The 20,709-nt window shown below is 50.6% G+C and overlaps 8 protein-coding genes across 8 annotated transcripts; 4 read left to right on the top strand and 4 right to left on the bottom strand.

Moving 5' to 3' along the window:
- Positions 1–2,645: 2,645 nt before the first annotated feature.
- PC9H_002025 (uncharacterized protein) lies at positions 2,646–2,945 on the top strand (the record flags this gene model as incomplete). Its single annotated transcript, XM_036771668.1, has 1 exon — positions 2,646–2,945. One exon carries the CDS (start codon positions 2,646–2,648, stop codon positions 2,943–2,945), a length of 300 nt encoding a protein of 99 aa, XP_036626289.1.
- Positions 2,946–3,770: 825 nt separating this feature from the next.
- Positions 3,771–4,211, top strand: PC9H_002024 (uncharacterized protein; the record flags this gene model as incomplete). The annotated part of the gene is made up of 3 exons (XM_036771667.1): positions 3,771–3,818; positions 3,875–3,927; positions 3,983–4,211. 3 exons carry the CDS (start codon positions 3,771–3,773, stop codon positions 4,209–4,211), a joined length of 330 nt encoding a protein of 109 aa, XP_036626288.1.
- Positions 4,212–4,535: 324 nt separating this feature from the next.
- On the bottom strand, positions 4,536–6,233 carry PC9H_002023 (uncharacterized protein; the record flags this gene model as incomplete). The annotated part of the gene is made up of 3 exons (XM_036771666.1): positions 4,536–5,474; positions 5,543–5,968; positions 6,024–6,233. The coding sequence occupies 3 exons, from the start codon at positions 6,231–6,233 to the stop codon at positions 4,536–4,538; spliced, it is 1,575 nt and encodes a 524-aa protein (XP_036626287.1).
- A 1,279-nt stretch (positions 6,234–7,512) lies between these two features.
- Positions 7,513–8,354, top strand: PC9H_002022 (uncharacterized protein; the record flags this gene model as incomplete). Its single annotated transcript, XM_036771665.1, has 3 exons — positions 7,513–7,515; positions 7,589–7,720; positions 7,782–8,354. 3 exons carry the CDS (start codon positions 7,513–7,515, stop codon positions 8,352–8,354), a joined length of 708 nt encoding a protein of 235 aa, XP_036626286.1.
- Positions 8,355–8,436: 82 nt separating this feature from the next.
- PC9H_002021 (uncharacterized protein) lies at positions 8,437–9,760 on the bottom strand (the record flags this gene model as incomplete). Its single annotated transcript, XM_036771664.1, has 6 exons — positions 8,437–8,481; positions 8,534–8,710; positions 8,763–8,920; positions 8,970–9,222; positions 9,274–9,362; positions 9,412–9,760. The coding sequence occupies 6 exons, from the start codon at positions 9,758–9,760 to the stop codon at positions 8,437–8,439; spliced, it is 1,071 nt and encodes a 356-aa protein (XP_036626285.1).
- A 487-nt stretch (positions 9,761–10,247) lies between these two features.
- PC9H_002020 (uncharacterized protein) lies at positions 10,248–11,742 on the top strand (the record flags this gene model as incomplete). The annotated part of the gene is made up of 5 exons (XM_036771663.1): positions 10,248–10,584; positions 10,650–10,822; positions 10,883–10,941; positions 10,993–11,147; positions 11,198–11,742. The coding sequence occupies 5 exons, from the start codon at positions 10,248–10,250 to the stop codon at positions 11,740–11,742; spliced, it is 1,269 nt and encodes a 422-aa protein (XP_036626284.1).
- A 53-nt stretch (positions 11,743–11,795) lies between these two features.
- PC9H_002019 (uncharacterized protein) lies at positions 11,796–14,339 on the bottom strand (the record flags this gene model as incomplete). Its single annotated transcript, XM_036771662.1, has 9 exons — positions 11,796–12,275; positions 12,323–12,579; positions 12,640–12,783; positions 12,841–13,397; positions 13,455–13,714; positions 13,766–13,823; positions 13,984–14,000; positions 14,055–14,093; positions 14,151–14,339. The coding sequence occupies 9 exons, from the start codon at positions 14,337–14,339 to the stop codon at positions 11,796–11,798; spliced, it is 2,001 nt and encodes a 666-aa protein (XP_036626283.1).
- Positions 14,340–16,809: 2,470 nt separating this feature from the next.
- Positions 16,810–20,585, bottom strand: PC9H_002018 (uncharacterized protein; the record flags this gene model as incomplete). Its single annotated transcript, XM_036771661.1, has 3 exons — positions 16,810–19,712; positions 19,766–20,239; positions 20,441–20,585. 3 exons carry the CDS (start codon positions 20,583–20,585, stop codon positions 16,810–16,812), a joined length of 3,522 nt encoding a protein of 1,173 aa, XP_036626282.1.
- Between the last annotated feature and the right edge of the window lie 124 nt (positions 20,586–20,709).

The following is a 20,709-nucleotide window of genomic DNA, read 5'->3' as shown; positions in this document are numbered from 1 at the left end:
CTGTGAGGGGCCAAGCGCGAACAGAATGGCATGTTTGTGGTTGTTTGGATCAGAACGCTAGGAGCTCGACATCCATCTCCGTTGTTAGTATTCTGAAAAATAAAGCTGGTGATGCTTGCTATGGGGCGCGAAACTCTCCGTAGATAGTTCCCAGAAAATATGTCAAATTGCATTCATGCGCCTATGTAGGGGTGTCCCGGCATAACAAAGGGGCGGCAGGGGCGCCCCTTGGACTCGACATCAATGAAACGAATATTCCGCTCTGCTCAAGGCACACCATTCAAGCCAGCTTGACCAAGTCAACATATATTCCCGGAAAAGATATATATTGTACTGATATAATGCGTAAAGGTAGGATCCGTGGTAATCAATATGACAAGCGCTTTAGATCGTTAGTATTTCATGGGGGCATAATTAGCAGTATATTGCAGAAGTTTAACCTGAATTTTACACATATAATACATAATAACCTCCCCCTAGTAGCAGGCAGGCGTTGAGAACATGAGAACGGCGCAGAGCGATGATTTCGAGCGCTTAGGTTAGACTGTGCCTGATCGGCTCGATATTCCTGATATGGCAGGTTGTATTGATGTTGTTAACCATTCCCTCTGCTTAAGCACAGATCCACGTTTGGAAACTCGCGTGTACGACGCATCAAGTGCCTGGTATGGTGTTGCGAGAGGAATGTCTACGTACTACAGACAGCTCACTCATTGCGAGCCCTCGCTGGTGGCTGAACGCTATGCATGGTAACGTCTTTGTGGTATGCTTGGAAGCGGTCGACTTGTATAAAGAGCCACTGTCCCTTTGTTCCTCAGCAACCACCAACGATCCAGTCTCTTTTGTGAGTGTCTTCTACTCTCCTAGCTCTACATGATAGATTAATCGGTAACACAGTTCGATCCGATCACGATCTCACGTTCCTTTCTCAGATAAACCTCAGAAACAATCCAGTCGTGAGTCAAATTTCCACTAATTCGTGATCAATTCAACAACTGACAGCACATACTACAGATTATGAAGTCCATCGTTTTCGTCTTCGCCTCTCTCTTCGCTGCATCCTTCGTCTCCGCAATGCCTACACCCAACCCTGCGTTTGGATGCTCAAGCATTTTCGGCGGGTGCCGTCGCCCAGGCGTCCCCTCCAAAGCTAGTACTAAATCAGCCCCTGCGCCAATCGACATCGGCGCATCGTCATCATCTGCGAAAACCCAAAACGGCTTCCGCCCAGTCATTTAACGCGGTTTAGCGTGAATTACGGTTGCTACCGTTTTGCATTTCTGATCATTTGTACTACAAGTTACCCCCCATGCTGTGTACCACCACAATATTGTTGTATTATACCCTCAACTGGGACTTTCCCTGTATAACGGTTGCATACCTTCGTTCGTCATCTTTCTTGGTCCCTTTTGTTGCACATTTTGGGGTTGCGTCGCGTGCTAGACATGTCGATGACCACTGTACTAGTATCATTGTATCACCACAGCAACGCTGTATCTCCTGTTTTGTACTCTGTAAAAATATCATGGCAAGTCACCAGTCAGATTTGTAACATATCGAGTCTCAATGTCTATCAATAAGGACTTCTGTACTTGAGCCCAAGTGTTCAGTTTTACGGCCCCAATCCCGATGTCCCGCGACCCTCATATTCTTACCAATTTCCTTGCTAATCCCCTGCCACGTTTAGGATTAACCATCACTGTCAGTTTCTCGTTGCTCAGCCAGTGAATAACGGCAATAACGAATCCATTCCCAGTGGGTCCGCTGTCAATGTTCATCATCTGGGCTTGTCGTAGTTATGTTGATTAAATCGGGCCTGAGGAGAGTTTTCATCTCTCTCGGACGATGCCCTCTTTCTAGCGGTTCTGTATATACGATTTCGGAAAGGGGGCATATCCCTGAACAGGTTGTCAAGAGCCTTTCGAATGGGCGGTGACCTATGTTTGGTGGCTACCCGCTTCACCCGACGGAACAGGGCATGCAAAATGTCAAGCAATCCGCCTGTCGCGCCTTCGAATACGAGATTACATGGTCGCGCAGCAAGGAATACCAATACCTAGTAGGCCGATATTTACTACGTCGTTTCACCGTACTTAATTCTAAATTAACTGAAGTTTCTGTCCTAAAGTCTCAACGTGCACCACTATATATTCAAATAGAGTTGCTGTCGACTACGAGATTGAGCGCAGCGTCGGTTGCATCCATCGGGTGTATTGGCTGCTTGACAGCGCGAAGATAGGGATCCGCAGGGACTGATTCCGTTTATGGAATAGGCAACTCGGTTGCTCGGGGAGCAATGCGGTACTCACCATTCAATGTTACCTGTGCCCGGATTTGCCATTCCGGCCGCCCAACGTCGACATGCTCGAGAGTGTGTCAGTGCTCCATTGAAACTGAATAAATATCCGGTCCATTCCCGCATCACTATCAATACACACAGTTGCTTTCCGGTGCATCCTTGGTAAGTGAATGGTTCCTATGGACGTCACCAGTTGCTCAATGTTTTGCGTTCGATAGGTTGACCCATCATTTCGCCACCACACACTCTTTTGATTTTACTATAACACTTTCATCTTAATTCATGTACGTTGGACGGGTTCTCCGTCTCCCCATTTATGGACTAAATCTGCGACCTATCCAGAACCATGAAAGGCTTCTCTGCTGCAGTTCTTATTGCCCTTGCATCCACCGCCGCATCAACTCCTGTTCCATCACCAGCACCCGAACCCCTGCTCAACGACCTGGTCGGTACCATCACGAACCTCCTGACGAACCTCCTGGGTGGCGTTACTGGCACGGTGACCAACCTAGGAAATACGGTGACTGGCACTATCGGCAATGTTGGGGACCTTGCCGGAAACGTTGTCACAACGGTGGGCGGAGTCGTCAACAACTTGCCCGTCGTTGGATCAATTGCAGGGCCGCTCTTGAATAGCTTGAACTAACCTTGCCCCACGTAAGTGTCATTGAACTCTTGCATTTTTTACAATAATCAATTCTCGAACGAACAGATAATTTGGGCGTTCCCACTCCAGATTCGACTTCTGTTTAACTTTAGATCTACAAATGAAGCTTTTGGTTTCGCCTTCTATACCCCCGCCTATTGTACATTGCTAGCCTTTGATCATATGTTTCGTTGTTCTTTCTTCGTGTTCTTGACTGTACGATACTCTGTCGTTTTCTATCGTCTTATGTATCTCGTTTTCAATATATTCAATTAATCACTTACTCAAATGTGCTTGCCATTGAGTCGCGCTTCTACAAGGACGCCGTTCCAACAATATTATCGAGTCCAATAGGAGCTTTCATTAGGGGTGGAAAGGCGCTTAGTGCGTTGAAGCTTTCAATTTCAAGCCTCGGTGCTCGCGGCAATGGACTCAAAGTTTCTGACTCTCCATCTCCCTTTCTGAATATACACTAGGACTACACATCAGGCACACAGGACCCATTCGGTTTGACTGTGGCTGCAGACCTCAGTTCTCCCTAAGGACGACGGAACGTTGCCTGAAAGATGTTATGGAGTCTTTCAGCCAGTGATCATGCAATCAACCTGTCCAGCCGGCGTCCTACCAATTGTGGATCCATGTGGTGTTGCGTCCGATACGTGGTATAGCATTAAAGTTGTCCAAGGGAGGCACCGAGTTCTACGTTGCTATATCCTTGTGGAACCATCAAGAGTCGCCACCGGTGCGGAGACACGAGAAATGTAATTCGAAAACATTCCAGTGCCATGTCACTGGCCCTAGCAATTCAGTAGAATAAAAGGCTGTATGGTATGCGCTGCGGATCTCCTACACTTCCGTCCTCTTGGAACCCTGGTAAGAGCCCCGAGTGTCTCGGTTTCTTGGAACAGCTCACGGAGAGGTAATTGCAGAGCGCTGCCCTCGCCCCGACTCGCCCCAACTTCTATCTCCCCCGCCCCACTAGGTAGGTGCCATGATCTATTAAGCCCAGACTACGAACTAATAAACTCCATTCCTAGAAGGATGAAGTTGTACATTTCAGTACTTCTCTTCGCGGCATTCTCGGTCGCCGCGCCAGTGCCACAACCCCAGCTACCAGCACTACCCTTGGTGGGTGGCATACTGCCCCTCGTCAACAACCTCCTCCAGCCTGTGACTGGAATTGCAGCTGGCCTTCCCCAGCCCGTCGGACCGCTTGTTGCGAACCTGTTAGGAACTGTCGGAGGGATTGCAAACACCGTTGCATAGTTTAGGTGAGAGTGTCATCGAGTTGCGCCGAGACACACACACTGAGAGATTTCGAAGCCGATATCACTGTTTGTTCTCGATTGTGATCCAGTAGCCAGCTAGACTGATGCTACACCCACGCTCCCTCCCATCCTCTCTGCTGTAATTTTTGTACACCACGCTTTGCGCCAATTATGTCTCTAAATAGTCGCATGCAATGTAATTATAATGTCATCGACTTGCCCAATATTCCTAGTGAAAGGTGTTTAGTACCTTCAACTGTCCGACGACTAGGTCTGTTCACGAAATATAGACGATACTTTACACGGAAGTGAAATTGTAGTGTCACAAAAAGCCCCCGGTGACATGCCAAAATGCCGCAGCTGCATCTACCATCGGCAAATGTCCGGCGCCTTCTACTTCGACAAACTGCGCAGCAGGCCAACTATCCGCGAGCTCCTTCATCCCCTGAGGAACCTTGCCCCCTCCATCTAAGCTGCCAGCCACCAGCAATGTCGGGACCGTACACTCCTTTATCGACTTGCCAATATAATTCTCATTCGTAGGATCTTCTGGGGGTGCGATGAGGTCGTAGTCTTGTAACGCCTGCGCCCCAGCCTCGAACCCAGTCAGAGGCGTCTTCTTGATCATGGCGATAGCGCGATCGCGCGCCCATTGTTTGTACAACAACCTGTTAGATGGCGTCGGGTCTGATTGCCATTCAGGGGGTATGGGAAACCATCTGGTCGATGTTACTGCTCCAAGCGCGGTCATGCCGTCCTTTTTGGCCAGTGCAATTCGCTCGTCCCAGGCATCCTTGTTCCCTGGAGCAGTTCGAGGTCCGGTGTCGCAGGCAATGATCTTACCCACTTTCTGGGGATATAGCGCTCCAAAAGCGAGTACGGCGGCCCCGCCCTGAGATACGCCAATCGCTGCGTGGACCTTCGAAATACTTAGTGCGTCGAGGATGTGGGCAATGTCATGAGCGAGGCGGGCGATTGTGACGCAGCGCGGGATGGGACCTATGGGAGATGTCGACGATGGCGTGCTCGAGGATGGAGGGGGAGGCAGGTCCGACGCTCCGTGTCCGCGCTGATCAAAGGTAATGACATTGAATGTGTTGTGCTCTCGCCGGGGCCCTAGAAGGTATGGCAAGTACTCGTTCCACATGGAGTGATCCGTTATGAGGGAGTTGGAGAGAATGATCCATGGCGCATCCGGATTGGTGGTATGCGTGACGACATGGAGCTTGGAATCCGGGGCATCCGCGATGGGGATTTGGTGCTGTTAAGATGTTGCATCAGTAATCAGCGTTGGACCGGATGTTGCTATCGAGTAGAAAGGATGCGAACCTCTTGCTTGTCTGCAGGCCAAGGCAGAGGCTCATCCGACAAACCTGCTACGTCCGTTGCCACAAGGAATCTCGAAACCATGTTGTAAGTTGCGACAACAGCGGAAGCCTCCACATATAAGTCTTGCACCGCTGCGTCAATGTTGTCCTGGTCGAAGCCATCACCCTCTACAACCAATTGACGCAATTCCTGCATCAACTTCTTGGATACGGTCGGCGGTACCTTAACATCTCGTGTCGAGCTATCAGCGAAGGATAGGGCCGCAAGGTGCAACGGTTTGAGGAGATCGGCGAGGGGTTGTTTGAGGAGGCCTTCTGTATCTCGAATTACTTGCAATTGCTGCGTAGTAAGGCCAGCTAATCGTCCAACGGGCTCATGCTGTATCCACTCGAAAGCAGCGCGGTTCCATACCGCGACGCGTAGAATCTGACAGCAATGCGTTGTAGTGCTGAGGGATTCTTCGATAAGAGAGGCTACTCACCATTAACTCTCTGACATCTCCCGGCAGCTTTCCTCTGCTTCGAACTGCACCCAAAAGCGAATTCCAGCCTTCCGCAACGGATGGTACGTGCAACAGAGTGCCATCCAAGGGCGTCAATCCTCTCGCGCCACGACGGACCCGAATGGCGTCAGCAATGGGTGAGGTCCCCGCTGGTGGATAACGACCTGGGACCAGCCTTGATGTTCGCATTCCCAATATTGCTACTGTTGGGAGCCGGCAAGATTTCAACTTGGTAGTATCGATAGACGATCGTATGCCCACATGGGTTCGATTTCGAAAATGAGGGTTGTCAGTTGATCACTTTCGCCGGCCCCTACATTGCCATGATCCGCGTTGCAGGCGAGTTCACGCAAGAAAGATTCTAAACTAGTGTAGTAATGATTTTGGGTGGGACCAGGTGAGAGGGGGACCCTGAGGCGCGACGGCATCGGTTACCTTCTTCAAATTCGGATTCATGCGGGAGGCCCAACAGATCTCTGTCTCCGGGTTTCCACACTCAGGGTTATTGATTCGACACAAATCCTGAATTCTGTAGGGACTAACATCTCGGTTCAATGGCCGGGCAACTGGAGACTCTCACTAACCGATAGGAGTATCCCCTGAACTCCTATTAACATATGTTTGGCACAAGGGCTTATTCTTTACCACACTACTACCACACACTTGTACATACCAATACTCAATTAGTTCTATACCCTGTGGGTAAGATATATGAGTATGAAGATAGCTCCTTGCGGGCCCCTGATCTCATCGTGATGGCTTGTCTTAGCAATTCAGACAAGGAGCAACTACAACATATATATGTCTTTGAAATAAGTTTCTGAGCGTTGCATGGAATCTGAGTAGATGACATGTCTAGCGAGAACTCTAGGAGCAAGCACACAGAGAAACCGCAGCAACGTGATTAGCAGGCAGCAACAAACGGATAGCGGCAGGTAACTACGAGTGTTAAAACGCGTTGGTTGACCACAAATCCAAGAGAGGAAGGTAGTAGTTGAGAGAAAGGGAACAACATCCCTTAAACCGATCTGAAATGTCATATCGGAACTCCGCTTACACATTCACGAACTTGGTGCCCGACCACATTGCCCGGCAGCCCAACTTACCAAGATCCGGAAACACACAGAAAGTCGGAGCCACTGGGCGTAAGTTGCATTGTTTTCAGCGACATTTCTCAGCGACGACAACACTCAGCACTCTTTCCCCTTGACCCCCCTGGTCTTCTGAACGATGCTTCTTTTCTACGTCGCGCATGCTTTTCACTCGTTGACAACCTCCGTCGTGTCGCCTTCGTATTTTCCGTTTGTATATGGATCAACTCTGCATGCGGCAAGGTACACGAAAAGCTAGTCGATGCGGAGAGTACGCTCTGAAGTCCATTTGTAGAGTTTCAATAGCGTTCCAAGTCAATGCGCAAAGGAATCAGCGCCCGCATTCATGGGGGACCTACGTAGTTGGGTATCTAATCATGGTATGCGTTGTTGTATCGAAACGGCCGTAATCCTCGTGCGATGCTCACACCGAAATTTGGATCGTATCTCTAGGCATGGGGAGGGTCCGTCATATCCCACATCCTGCTATCCCTACCACCACCACAGCTCTATTCGATGCAACCATACATCAATTACCTCACCGTTCACTTCTTCCTCACAGCCTTTTTCCAACAATTCCCGTCGGTAAGCCACCCCCATGCCCCCAAAATCAATATTTATCATCTGGATTCCGTATGCCTGGTAGGCCCTCAACCCACGTATCCTCGACACCCTTCTCTTTCCCCTCGACGCAGCTTTAAGGGTCAACTCTATAGCATCGACAGTCGCTATGCTGTCCCCCATTTCCGCGTTTTCCGCGTCGATCAACCCTCTGCTCGCTGGCTCGCCTCTGACGCATTGTATACTCGGAGCCGTGGCCTCGTCAGGCGGCGGCCAAACCGCTTCGATGTTAAACGTCTGGTCCGACACCTGGTCTCTATCCCCGCCAGCGTTCTTACGAGGAACTCCAGTACCTGGCTTGAAGGGGTGGTTCGTGGGGAGCTTGGACACATTGGACGTTTGGGGCGGTGCCTTGATTGCGGTCATCTACGACGTCTTGACGGGACATCCGGCGTTTCTTGGATCAGAGGGCTTACACACCTTGTTGGATTTTACGGATCTCGAGACGAGCAAGTTTTTCAGTCCGTTGAGCGCGAAAGCTGCTTGTTGCATTATCCTAAGCTTTCTATTTGGCATACGTATCTTCTGGGTCCATCATTGGAGTATAGTTCCTCAGACAGTAGTACTAGTCAAGAAGAAAAAGTCCAAGGTTCAGTAGAAGTAGAAGCGTTTGATACAAGGAAATACAGTGGATTGTTATGCGTGGTAGGATATACAGAGTTGGCATTGAATTCAAGGATCTAAGGTCTCCAGTAATTGGGGTAGTCCGCACTTGCGTTTATTCCCTAAGGAACACCATTATAGTGCCGTGTCCAAAGTTCTGTAAAGCAAACGCACCATCGTGATATATGCCATGATACCTTGGTTGATCACACCACCAAGAAAATGTGTCTTGAATACAGGATCGTACTTGCCCTCTGGCCCTTCAGCCTCCCCAAATACGTTCAGCGAATCACGCCAGTTGCGCGTTCGTCCGTATGTGTCCCGGATTGGGTTTGTGGTGTACGGGAACATCTGGAAGAATTTAACATGTAATATGAGCGGAAGGTGAAGGGGGATAACGTACCTTATCGACTTCCACCTCGAGGTCGTCTTCGAAGAAGAATTGACCGGTGTGTGCGAGATTGCCTGGCAAAAACGTTCCGTTGGGCAGAGGCTCCCACTTCGGGAACACCTTGGTGTGGATGTGGACGGCTCGCCCAGTGTAATACCCCGGGAATATCGCTGAGACAGATAGGTCAGTACATATGCAACTAATAGACGAGTCCCTTACTGGTAAATTGCGCAACGCCGTTCCTATCAGTTGGCCATGCGCCTCGTAGCCATGTCTCTTCATGCAGCGTGCGAGGGAATGCAGACAGCAGCCCGCTACGCTTCCCTCCGACCTGCGGTTTTTCATCCTTCAGATGCGGGTGAGGCCAAGGATGCCCTGCATAGTGTCCTGTGGCATTGGCTTGCCAGATGTCCACAAGGACGTTGGGCAGGGGTTTGCATGTCTCTACGTCGATTACCCCGATATCGAGGAGCTGACGAAGGAATCAGAATCCTCAAGTGTGACAGCAACTAGGGAAACGGACCGTCAGAAGGCCGTTCTGGTATTCCGCGATGTTTTGGCGGATTGGGTGGCCGGCTATGTGATAGTACGGTCCTTCGGTCGTCTCAGGCGCTAGTTATCGTGGTTCAGCCACTTCCTCCGCCCTATAACTGCCACTCACCGAGAACACACGTATTGTTCTCGATCTTCGTATCCTCCACGGGCGTGCACGAAAGCAGTTTCTCGTTCGCTTCTTGTATCGCTTGGTCACGGATTCCCCCTGGTGCGTAATCGGCGAACGTCCCCTCCAAGAACAGTTCGTTGTATCCGGGGAGAGATGGGTTTCCCGCCAACACCTTCTGGGCCCACGACCGTTTACGCGCGGCAGTAAACTCGGCTACGGCTGGTGCGCAATGATACGCGGCGACTTGCAGAGCGCGTTGGACCTCTAACTCCTCTGCGGTCTTTGGTTCTTTGTGCGCAGAAACGAGTGCCGAGGCGAGGACGAGAAGAAGCTGTATCGACTTCATTGTGAAGCTCTATTCTGAAGTGCAATAACATGGGTCCAGGATATATATACCCCACCGGACCTTATATCTTCCAGAACTGAGAATATGGGGGGCCGACGCGTACGGTCAGGTCAGGATCAGAAGATCCGATTGTTAGGGGAGCCGCAATTGTCCTAGTGACTTATCAGGCAGCCAGCTTCAGGATCCAGCTGCCATGTGCTGCCATGTGCCATTTCGTTACCATTGACCCCCACCGATTTGCTGAACGTACCCTTTGCCAACAGAGATTATCAGGCATTCGGTGCAGTTCGTCTGGACTCTAGAGCCATTGACCTTCGATTTCCCACCCATTTACACGCGACCCACTTCCTGTGATTTTGTATCCCCAGTAACAGGACATATTGCCGTCATCTTGGTACGTTATCGTATTTGCGTCTCTATAATTCGACTAATACGAGTCATGAATTTTATGTATCAGCCTTGGGCGTTAGGATATTGGACGACCCAGATGGACGGTCAGCTCGTACTATCTGAGGATTTTTTTGTGGACACTCAGTCAACGACGCGCTCTGAGCCTCGAACGCCCGTGCATCACATCATCGCGGGTTCTTTCCGTTCACTATCGTTGTTCTTGCTGGCCTTTTCGCCCTTCAACCGAACAATATCTCATGTTCAGACTATTCCAGCTTTCGGGCCCCATCAGTATCTCGCGCTCAATTCGCAGAGAGATCGCGTGTACACGACCACCTGGGCGCAACCACCGTCCTTGAGTAGCTGGTCGATCGACAAAAATGAACACACTTGGGACAAGTGGACTGTTAACCTTGTAAACATGGTACCGATCAGTGAGTACATGTACAGATCTGCGAAGCGACAGAAGCCTAGCGTTGTGCTCATGCCAGCGAGTTAGCCGCAACGTCGTCCTACATAACCTTACCGCCGCCATACACGCACATTTATTCGGCTGGCGGACCTGCGGGGGAAGTCCATATCGTTGAACCTTCTACACGAGGCTTTGGTGCCAAAGCTCAACAGTTGCTCTTCGTACCAGAAGATGAGCTTGCCGCTGCTGATAAGACCCGTGTTGCACTGGCAGGTTACATAACCTATATCGACATACACGCGTGTTGATTTGTTTGACAGCGGTATGGGTCCCATGCGATAGAAATCTCTAACCGTGGATTTGCCTTCATCCCTGTGCTGTATGTCTCATTGCATTCTGGCTGAATTCTCGCATTCTGATGACCCCGTAGAGGGACCAATTCCATTGAGAGATATCGGCTCTCTTCCTCGCTGCCAGGCGGACTGGATCATATAGGGACTACCCTCTCTCCTCGACCGCATGACGGACCCCGTCATCTTATCATATCCCCGAACGGATCCAAGCTCTACGTGGTCACAGAACATAGTACGCCTCGAGTTTGATGTCCGCCTGGAAATAAACTAAGCCTCCAACAGCGAATTTCCTCGACGTCTACGACATCTCACATACAGGGGACCTCACCCTTGCGCAATCTCGGTCCATCATCCCTCAGGATTTGCGACCGCATGTATCCCTTTACCGCGGGGATACGCTTCGCTTTACTCCACCGTCACCGTCACACCCATCTCCTGGGTTCTTATTCGCCACGACCCGTGGCGCAACATCGGAAACGAGAGGATGGTTAACTGTGTTCAGACTTGATCAGGATGGTGCGATCGTCGGTGAGGATGCTGAAGATGACACTGAAAGATGGGAGACGCCCACGTCAGGTGGTAAAGCTAACGCGATTGAAATTATTCATGGAGAGACGGATGGGGGAGAGGACACGAAGGCGTGGGTCCTTCTCACCGACGACGACGAATCGGTGGAAAGCGGTGGACCAGGAATTCGGGTGATTGAATGGAGTGGTTGGAAGAAGGGTATATCTGTGGCTGCTGAGTGGCCGGGCGAACGGGACTTTCAATCATATACCGAGGGTGATAGAATGCGTGGAGGCAGCCATGCTGTGTGGCTTGACTGACATGTAACTACTTACAATTTCTGATGTCAACCAGGACCTGCTACAGGGATAGATCATATAAACCCTACGGCTTTCCAATAGGCTAGCCAGCCATCAATATCCGCTTCACCCAATACCCGCAATGTTCCTCCGCTACCGTTGTCCAATGGGTCCATTACCCTCAATGAAGGTGCAACTCGCACTGCATCTACCGTCGCCAACCTTGGAAATCCGAATGCTTCAGCATCTGCGCTTAACAAAGGCTTTTCCAACGCAGATTGATAGAAGTCAAGGAGGCGCAAGGCAGGGTTTGTGTTCTCATCTGCCGCATTTGACGTGTCGCTGGATACTTGTAGGCGGCCCAACCAAGTGGCGTAGGGAAGCAGCTGGACACCCATTTTGCGCGATATTATCGTCATGATATCATTCCACTGAATGGGACAAGGGTGAACTATATGCAAGTATCGCGCAGATGCTTCAGTGATGGGTGGGTTGATCAGCGCCATTTCTTTGATCGCGGAGGCGGCGATGTCGACCGGTATCCACGAAACAACCTAAACCATGGTCAAACCCCGTCATGACGCGATTGTCGGCAACTCACCCCGTCAGACTCCGGCAAACATCCTAACGTTATCCCTGATTTGACGATGCTGGGCACCCATTCATGCGTGTTCCAGCATCCGTTAACGTAACTCCCGCTCATCTGCCCAATCCGGACGATCGTTGTCTTGAGCGGGGTACTTTCTGCAGCTTTATGTAGGACTCGTTCAGCAACCCACTTTGATTCAGGGTAGCCCGAGCCGATGGCAAAAGCTGGATCAAGGAGAGCCTCCTCCGGGGCTATTCCGTGTGGATAATCTGGCAATCATACGTAGGTCAGAGTCAATGCAAGTAGCACATGAGTTTCGGTCGTCTTACTCCTAGCAACGCCAATGGAACTGACGAAGAGAATGCTTGGAGGCATTGCTCGGGCTGATTGAAGTGCGAAGTCGATCAGCCGACGAGTGCCGGCCACCAACGGCTCCATTGACGACAATGCTACATTGAAATCTACTCTCCAGGCTGTATAGAACGATGAATAAATGAATTGGCACGAGAAGAAGCTGGGTGCGCACTAACCATTGTGCATGATACAAGTTATGTCTTTCCGCATAATGTTGAGCAATTCTGCGTCCAAGTTGTGAATAGATCCTGCATCGCCTTCGACGAAGATCAGCTTCTGGGATTCCAACAAATTGATGTTCAATCCCCTGTCCACGAAAGCAACCTTCTGTCGGTCTTTAACTGTTCTAGAAGAACTGCTCTCCTTCCTATTCAGCGCGTAAACCTTGCGCACAGAATCGTCGAGTAGGAGGAGTTCCAGAATATAAGACCCCAAGGCCCCGGTACTTCCAGTAAGAAGTACGGCTTCCCCGTGGCCGTACTCGGGGGAGGGATTATGCGCTGGATAGTCTCGGGAGTATTTTTCGACCATTGCTTCCATCTCCGATGTAGTGTCTTCCGTTCGTTGAGCCTCAGAATCGGATGAGTGATTCGTCAAATTCGTTATGTATATCGCCAAACGTCGAATCGAGGGGTGTAGGTAAACGAAGTTGACCGGCATGGACTTGATGGTGTCATTGTCGACTGTACTGAGTGATCGCAAGAGAGAGTTACGGATCCATGTAGCTTGCAAACTGGATATATAGTCAATTTTCTAGTGCGAGGAGTGACAACATGACACTGGTCCACACCTATCGCATCCATTCTGGAAAATATCATCATCGTCTGCAGGGGTTCGCCTCATTACCTTTGCAACAACCGTTCGAACGAAGCTTAAACAGTCTCCTCCACTGGATAAATCGGGCAAAGGGATGTCTTCTTCCGAAGCTTCTTCAAGTTGATCGTATGCCGCGCCAATTTCATTAGCATAGGCATCAATGATGATGTGCCGCCTTGGCGTCCCCTTAGCTGTAAATTCAAACGGTTTCGCTGGGCTAGACACCAGAACCATCTTTGGGTCTCGTAAGTACGCGATGCTTGTATAATTTCAGACAGTACATACTTGTTTAAATATCCTCGAGTGAGAAGGCGCAATCTTGTTGGCTTCTTCGATCGTCGGCCTGGTCATCAGTCAGCTTCAAATTACCAACGATGAGGGGTGAAGGCATGCCAAACTATGTCGCGGAAGGAATTTAGCTGTTCCAAGTCTTCTGGGTCGAAGACATAATTTGGGTGTGGTTCGATCAATATTCCGGCTTGAAAGCGACCCCGCCCAAATACCAGCCCACAGTGAACGGCTGGATTACGATTAATCAAAGTTTCTGCATTTTTTTAGCGTGTAAGCAAATGACGGGGTATTCATAGAACCAACCGATAGGCACTGGGTTTGTCTTTTCAGAAGTGTAATCAGCACTGATGCACCTCAGACATGTCTTTCGATGACTTACCTTTTCCCCTGTGGAATGCATGAGTTGATCGTCCGCCCTGCCATATATCTTCATCAATTTTGGATTGGACGGGTGACGGATGACTAGATCATTTGAGTCGTATCCTTTTCCAGTGCCAGCAGTGGTATTGGAAACAGCAAGTGAATGGGTATGACATTCCTTCTGTTGCATGAGCGACCATATCAGCATAAGTTGTAAAGGACACACCGAGAACACCAGCTTGAAAAGGTTCTCGCCTGCTTGCTCAACGAGAAAGGGGCTACAATGGTCTGATATCTAGGGGTAGAAGTTAGGGAAGGGGTTTGCACGGAGCATGGAATCTATGGGACCTCAAAGTACTCCCAACCTTCGTCCGGTGGGCGACCTAAAATGTGTAAGCCGGGTGTGTAAATCGAGTCAAAGTCAAGGAGAGTCACACACTCGGGACAAATTTTGATGTACCGCCAATTTCAGTGCTGAGATAAATGTTATTTCATAGTCGAGGGTTGCAGTGGTAGGCATACTGACGCGCCGTAGAATGGATACAACTTAACGCCAGCCTCCACCAGTTTATCTCCCACAGATTTCTGTAAAGGTGCACCTCCGAACATCTAATCAAAGCGTTCGTCGCATCAGTCTGTAGAAATCAGAAGTCAATCCACTAACCACACCATCGAATTTCTGGAGTTCGGCTATTCGCTCTGGGTCTTGCGACCATTCCTGAAATTGTTCAGCGATTTTCGCTTCATGAGGTCAGGCAAATTACCTCAACAAATGAGGGAACACAGAATATAAGAGTACTTCCCGTCGCCAAAGCACTTGAATACAGCCGATCCGGAGTAGAAAGTATTGGTGTTTCAGAGGGCTCAAAATTCGACAGTATAACTCCGGTCATTGTCTTTGGAGTCATCGGTCACAGCGAGTGTATTTGTCCGGGTAGCACTTACCGCCCATTGAAGTGAAACAACCCCCATCGCGTCTGTTCGTCAACCAATCGACAACCCAAAGAGTCAGATTTGCCATCCTAGCGCCATATCAAAAACTTACGGAAGAAGGGAAGGGAATGGTTTGACAGCGTTTTGCCACAGATGTCCATGTCTCCATAGTCTAAAGAGAGGTGGGTGAGATTGCAGCTCATAATGAAGGAGATCTGCGTGCTTACAAGGTTGCATTCCCCATTGTAGGAGATTACGGTTACTGAGGGAGATTGGCTTCGGAAAGGATGTCGATCCTAGAAAGGAAAGCAGAGGCCTCGGTTCAAAATTATCAAAGCGATAGCAGAGCAAGTAACAGTACCAGAAGAGTGCAAAATCATAGCGATGTCTTCAGGACCGGTTTCTATTATCGGTGGAACGGGCTCAGAGCTGATATGCTTAGCGTGCCCGTAAAGTTCACGAAAGGTCGGGATTGGAAGTAACTTTACTTCCTGGTCGAGCCTTTCACAAGCGCGTTCTGCAAGGTCTTGCATGGCCTGGTCACTGCTCACGAACATATAGCGAACTCCCATTTTCTCCATCATATCGGCTGTCCCTGCGTTGGAATTACGAGGCGAAATGGGGAACACCTTGCATCCAGCCCTCATAATACCGACACTCAGAGCGAAATAACTTAGCTGGTCTGCCAGGCGAGCGCTCATCATCAAGATGCTGATTCTATCAACTATTTGGGACTCACCGATGACTGCAAGAATGGCTACGACCGGTCTTGTAAGCGGGGAGACTTGTACATGGGCGGTCAAAATCCGCGCAGCCCTGTAGATAGCCTCCACGGCCACCTTCCATGAGATGATGGAAATTACCCCTTCTTTGTCGTACTTGAAGAGAGGGTGGTCTGGATTGTGCTTGTAGTGGAAGTCGTAGATGGCTGGGATAAAAACTGTGCCATCTAGCGGCGGTGCAGTAAAGGTGGAATTGAGGCTGGGGAAGTCACGAAAGGGCATGATAGCGGGCAACCTTTGCCTACGCTCTGCCTCCGACGAATAGCTATTAAGCCATTTTGCCACGATCGACAATACACCAGCCCTCCAGCCGCGTATCACAATTCTGTCATACGTTCACTGGAGTGGCAGTTCCACCAAGAACGGTACTTTACTGAGAAATCAGTTCGGCACCTTGGGTTTAAGCCTGCCGAAACCCCTTCAATGGTTGTTACTCAGCGCCCAGTCCCGAGCCTGACAAAAGAGCCGGTGAGATCGCCCACTGTTGCCAGCAGCACGCATCTCAGGACTCCCCATACTCAAATTGAACTATTCACTCACTATTACGTTTATCCCAGGACCATCGTTGATGAAGGAGAGAAGTAAGGGGGTAAACGCAAAACGGCGGACCGAGGTAGCGACCATAATTTGGACGATACAAACTAGTAATGCATTGCGATTAGTCAAACAGAGAAGACGAGCGTACAGTAGTTGAGGGGCATCTGAATGGTCCACTATTTGATAGTACCGAATCTGTGGCTATTCCGAGAACTGAACTTTGTCCATATCCACGTGAGTAAAAGTAGGGAGAGGCAGGAGATATAAAAGGGGGGTATCTAGAAAAGCATCCTTGGATGTCAGCCATAAAGGCAAATAATAAGTTAAATCATATTTGGGACAGTGAAAACGAAGAAACGGCTGTAGAGCATCCAGAGCATTCTAATCGCGAATCAAAACACATACTAAGGCAATATGTCGACAAATTCATTCTTCCTCCTCTTCGTCTTCGTCTACTTCTTGAATAACATTACCACGGAAAGAAGGTCCAGCACGCCCCGGAAGCTGCCTCCTGCCGCCTCTGGGCTCAATTTGATTGTCCATGGGGATAGGTGACACCCTTTCGACGGGAGAGTGTCCAGTCTTCGGCCGTAGGCCGCCTGCATTATTGCGATTGTTGTTCCGCTTGCCGGTGTTCCTGTGGCCTTTCGGCGCAGGAGATAGAGTAACCACGGGTTCAGCCATTGACTGCGCAAAGGCGGAATTCGCCATTGCCAAAGACGTCGGCATCTGCCCTAGGCCGCCCGCAAACGCCGGTAAGTCGTCATCTTCGTCAACCCAATCACTCTCGTCGCCTAGGTTAAGTGAATGCCGTCCAGTGATAACGTCTCTGAAGCCCGAGCCGTCAGGAGTGGGAGAGATGGTTAACACCTCAACGGGTATGTGGGTTGTCCTTGTCTGCCAACCAGGAGGTTCCAACCCCCAAGATTTCTTCCAACTAGAACGCCCAATGGAACCTGAGTAAGACGCGCCTGGACTCATAAAAGGTGCCTGCCGTTTCTGAGCAATAAACTTTGTACTGGATCCATACCGTCGAGAACCACCATCTTCGGGGAGTCTCCGTGAACTCGCTTTCATTGGTGACGCCGTCCGCGGCATGTCGACGTCCGAGGGATCATACCAAGAGGCTGGGCGTGACGAAGCAGGAGAATGTATAGAAGAGGTGGTGGAGTTAGACCGTACATGTGGAGGGCGGTTTGAATGAATCTGACGAACGACCCTGGTGGTCGAAGATCCTCCCGAGCCTGCTCTCCTATGATACTTGGACATCGGTGAAGCACCACGATAGTGTATCGACCCAGCCGAACTCGCTGACGGAGACTTGCGGTGGCGTTGCATGGTGAAGCTGCGTATGGACGAAGGACGAGACGAATGGTCTCCTCTCTCCGAATTGGGCGTGTGGCTTCCCAAGGAGGGACGATTTGGAATCTGCGGCGAGTCTAAATGAATAGGCTGGATGGATGCTACCGACGATCTCCGAGAGTTTACGCTACTGGAGCGACGCGAGGACACGGACGGACGATGAGGACGATGCCCACTTCTACCGGCGTATCCGCCAGACCCACTCCGCCTGCGCTTACCCGTACCAAACGACGGCGCCTTCCCTTGGGCAGGCGTCTGTCTATATGGCGTACTAGGTGCCTTCGGCGGATTCACGACCTCTTTCCGCTTGCCTTTCCTCTCTTCGTTGAACCATAATCTGAACGTACTCAAGATACTAGCCCGATTACGCGCGTTCCCCTTTCCTTGGCTCCCAGACTCCGCCGGCTTCATATCCCCTGGTGAATTTGCAGGTGTTGGAGCGCCGAGATCTTGTCTACTAGAGGGGCTACCAGCGAACACCCAAGGAGAGCCAATCTGAGGTTGAGGATGTCGCAGCTCAGGCGTCGAAGGGTGGTTGTCCCTGGAGACCTTATGAGGAGGAGACTTGGTTAGCTTGGAAGAACTAGCTTGCGACGACCGTGGTTCGTCGCCGCTGCCAGGTCGCTTCTCCGTCTCCTTCACAGCCTTCTCCTTCTCCTTGTCATCCCTCCCAACGCCCTCAGAAGACTTCTTGCGCACTAACCCAGCAGCCTCCAGCGCCGTGGTAGCACGTTGCATAATACTGACACTGCCAGACCTATTCTTTCGGGCTTTTGAATTCTCCTTGTCCTTCAGACTACTGGCCGGCGTGGAGGGATGGGAACGTGAGGACTCTCCCGTAATGATACTCGGCGACGGTGAGAGCATCGAAGAGCGGGTAGGCGTAGAGGGTAATGGAGGGGTGGTATTCCGCGCCAGAGTCGGAGTGGGCGGTACGAAAGCCAACTGTGGGGCTGAGCGGTTCAGCGTGGCCAGGCTGCGAGGACTCCCCTCGTCAGTCTGCACTCCAACCGTTGTTTTACGCTTCCGTCTATGCTCACTAGGGTGCTTCTTCGGTCCAAGGGTAGCGTCCGTAGTAGCACCGCTCGCAGCACCAGAAGCATTTGGCGTATCACCTTCCAACGCCTTCCTTTCTGCCTTCTTCATTAACATCCACCATACAGCGCTAGCAGCGTCACAGGCATCGGAAAGGACGGAATGTACTATTTGAGCGGTGTCGAAGCCCAGTGTGCTCATGCCATTTAGTAGGTCACGTTCTTGGGGAGTGGAAAAGATGATGGGGGCTGGAGTGCTGAGGAGGGACGAGAAATTGATGTCATGAGGTTGGGGAAGCGGGAGGGGGGAGGGCAGCTTTTCAGCGGTAGGTGAGCCGGGGTCAGAGAGAGTAGAAGACACCGAGCGGCGTTTGGTACGAGCAGGTGTGCGCAGAGGGTACGAAGGCGGCTGTGCCTTCGAGTTGGACCCGGAGCCAGAATTGGATGCGGCCACAGGTATAGGCGAAGGCGTCCTGCGCATGAGATTACTGGCGTCATCCTGTTCCTCTTCTACTACGGTCTCCGGGTGTCTCAGCTTGTCATGAATAGTCGTGCTTAGATCCTCCTGATGTTCGCTTAATTTGCGAAGGGTAGTTTCGCTGGGGTTTCGCTCGCGGTGAGTGAGCTGTTGTCCGTCATCGGCCTTGTATATAAACGGGTCGTTGGAAGAGATATCATCAGGTGTCGTAGGAGTAGAGAATTCAAAGTCGGAGGATGCAGAGTGGTAAGTGTGATCAGAGGCTGCCGATTGGGCGGTGGAAGCTTCAGAAGAACGGACGGACTCCGGGACGTGGATCGACAAGTCGGGTGGCTGCTCAGGCTGTTCGTATCCGAATTCCTTGACCGTGAACCATGGATGGGCCAGGATTTGTGGTATTGTCATACGTGTCGATGTATCCTGTTCCAAAATTCCCTTGAAGAGTTGTCGAGATTCTGTGTTGAATAAGTAAAAAAAACACGTCGCCATATAGGAAGACAGTACGCACCCAGCGAGAGCCATACTGGGTCCTCGAAATCTCCTTTGATTATCTTGCTTTTCATTACAGATTCGTCATCGTCGTCAAAAGGAAGGGTTCCTGTCAGCAAACAATACAGTATGACCCCGAGTGACCACACGTCGACCTCCGGACCTTGATACTTCTTTCCCTGCAGCATTTCGGGCGACGCATATCCAGTTGTGCCGCAGAACGTCTCCATCAGCGACCCGCGCTCGAACTCGCGCGTGAATCCAAAGTCGCCCAACTTGACCCGACATCGCTCATCCAGCAAGACATTCTCGAGCTTCAGATCCCGATGCACGATCCCCTTCTCGTGCAAGTACGCCACAGCAAGACACAGCTGGCCGAAGATAACTCTCGTCTCCTCCTCTGATAGGCGGCCCTTCTCAGCGAGGTAATCGAAGAGTTCGCCTCCACAACAGAGTTCGGTGACAATCCAGATGTTTGCCTCAGTTGCGATGACTTCGTACATCTGTGTGACGTGCGGATGGTGCAGCTGGCGGTGGTGATGGATTTCTCGGGTCAGGTAGGAGGACATGGCTTTTGGAATCTGCTTGATCGCTACGCGGGTGGAGGTTAGACGGTGTGTTCCGAGGCGAACCTTGCCATAGGCACCTAGTAGATGATGAGGGGGTTACGTGCGTAACATATTAGGCTACTCACCTTCGCCTATGACCTTGCCGAGGGTATAATTACCGACCACTCTTATCTTATTCGACGACAGCTCCTTCCCAAGTTCATTATAGGCGGTTGCGAGGTGAGCCTTGAGATTCTGAGTTACGGAGGTGGAGTGCTTGTGACCGAGCATAGTGACATGTAGAAATATAAAGGAAGGACTGAGGCAAAGTGCCTGGATTCTGGGTGTAAATGTTCTGTTCTGCAAGAACGATGAGGAGTAGAGGGTAATATTTTTTCCACGGTCGGTCGTGATC

The sequence above is a fragment of the Pleurotus ostreatus genome, assembly GCF_014466165.1.
Source record: "Pleurotus ostreatus strain PC9 chromosome Unknown scaffold_10, whole genome shotgun sequence".
NCBI lineage: Eukaryota > Fungi > Basidiomycota > Agaricomycetes > Agaricales > Pleurotaceae > Pleurotus > Pleurotus ostreatus.
Note: the sequence above shows the minus strand (reverse complement) of the source record. Positions and strands in the feature narration are given on the sequence as shown.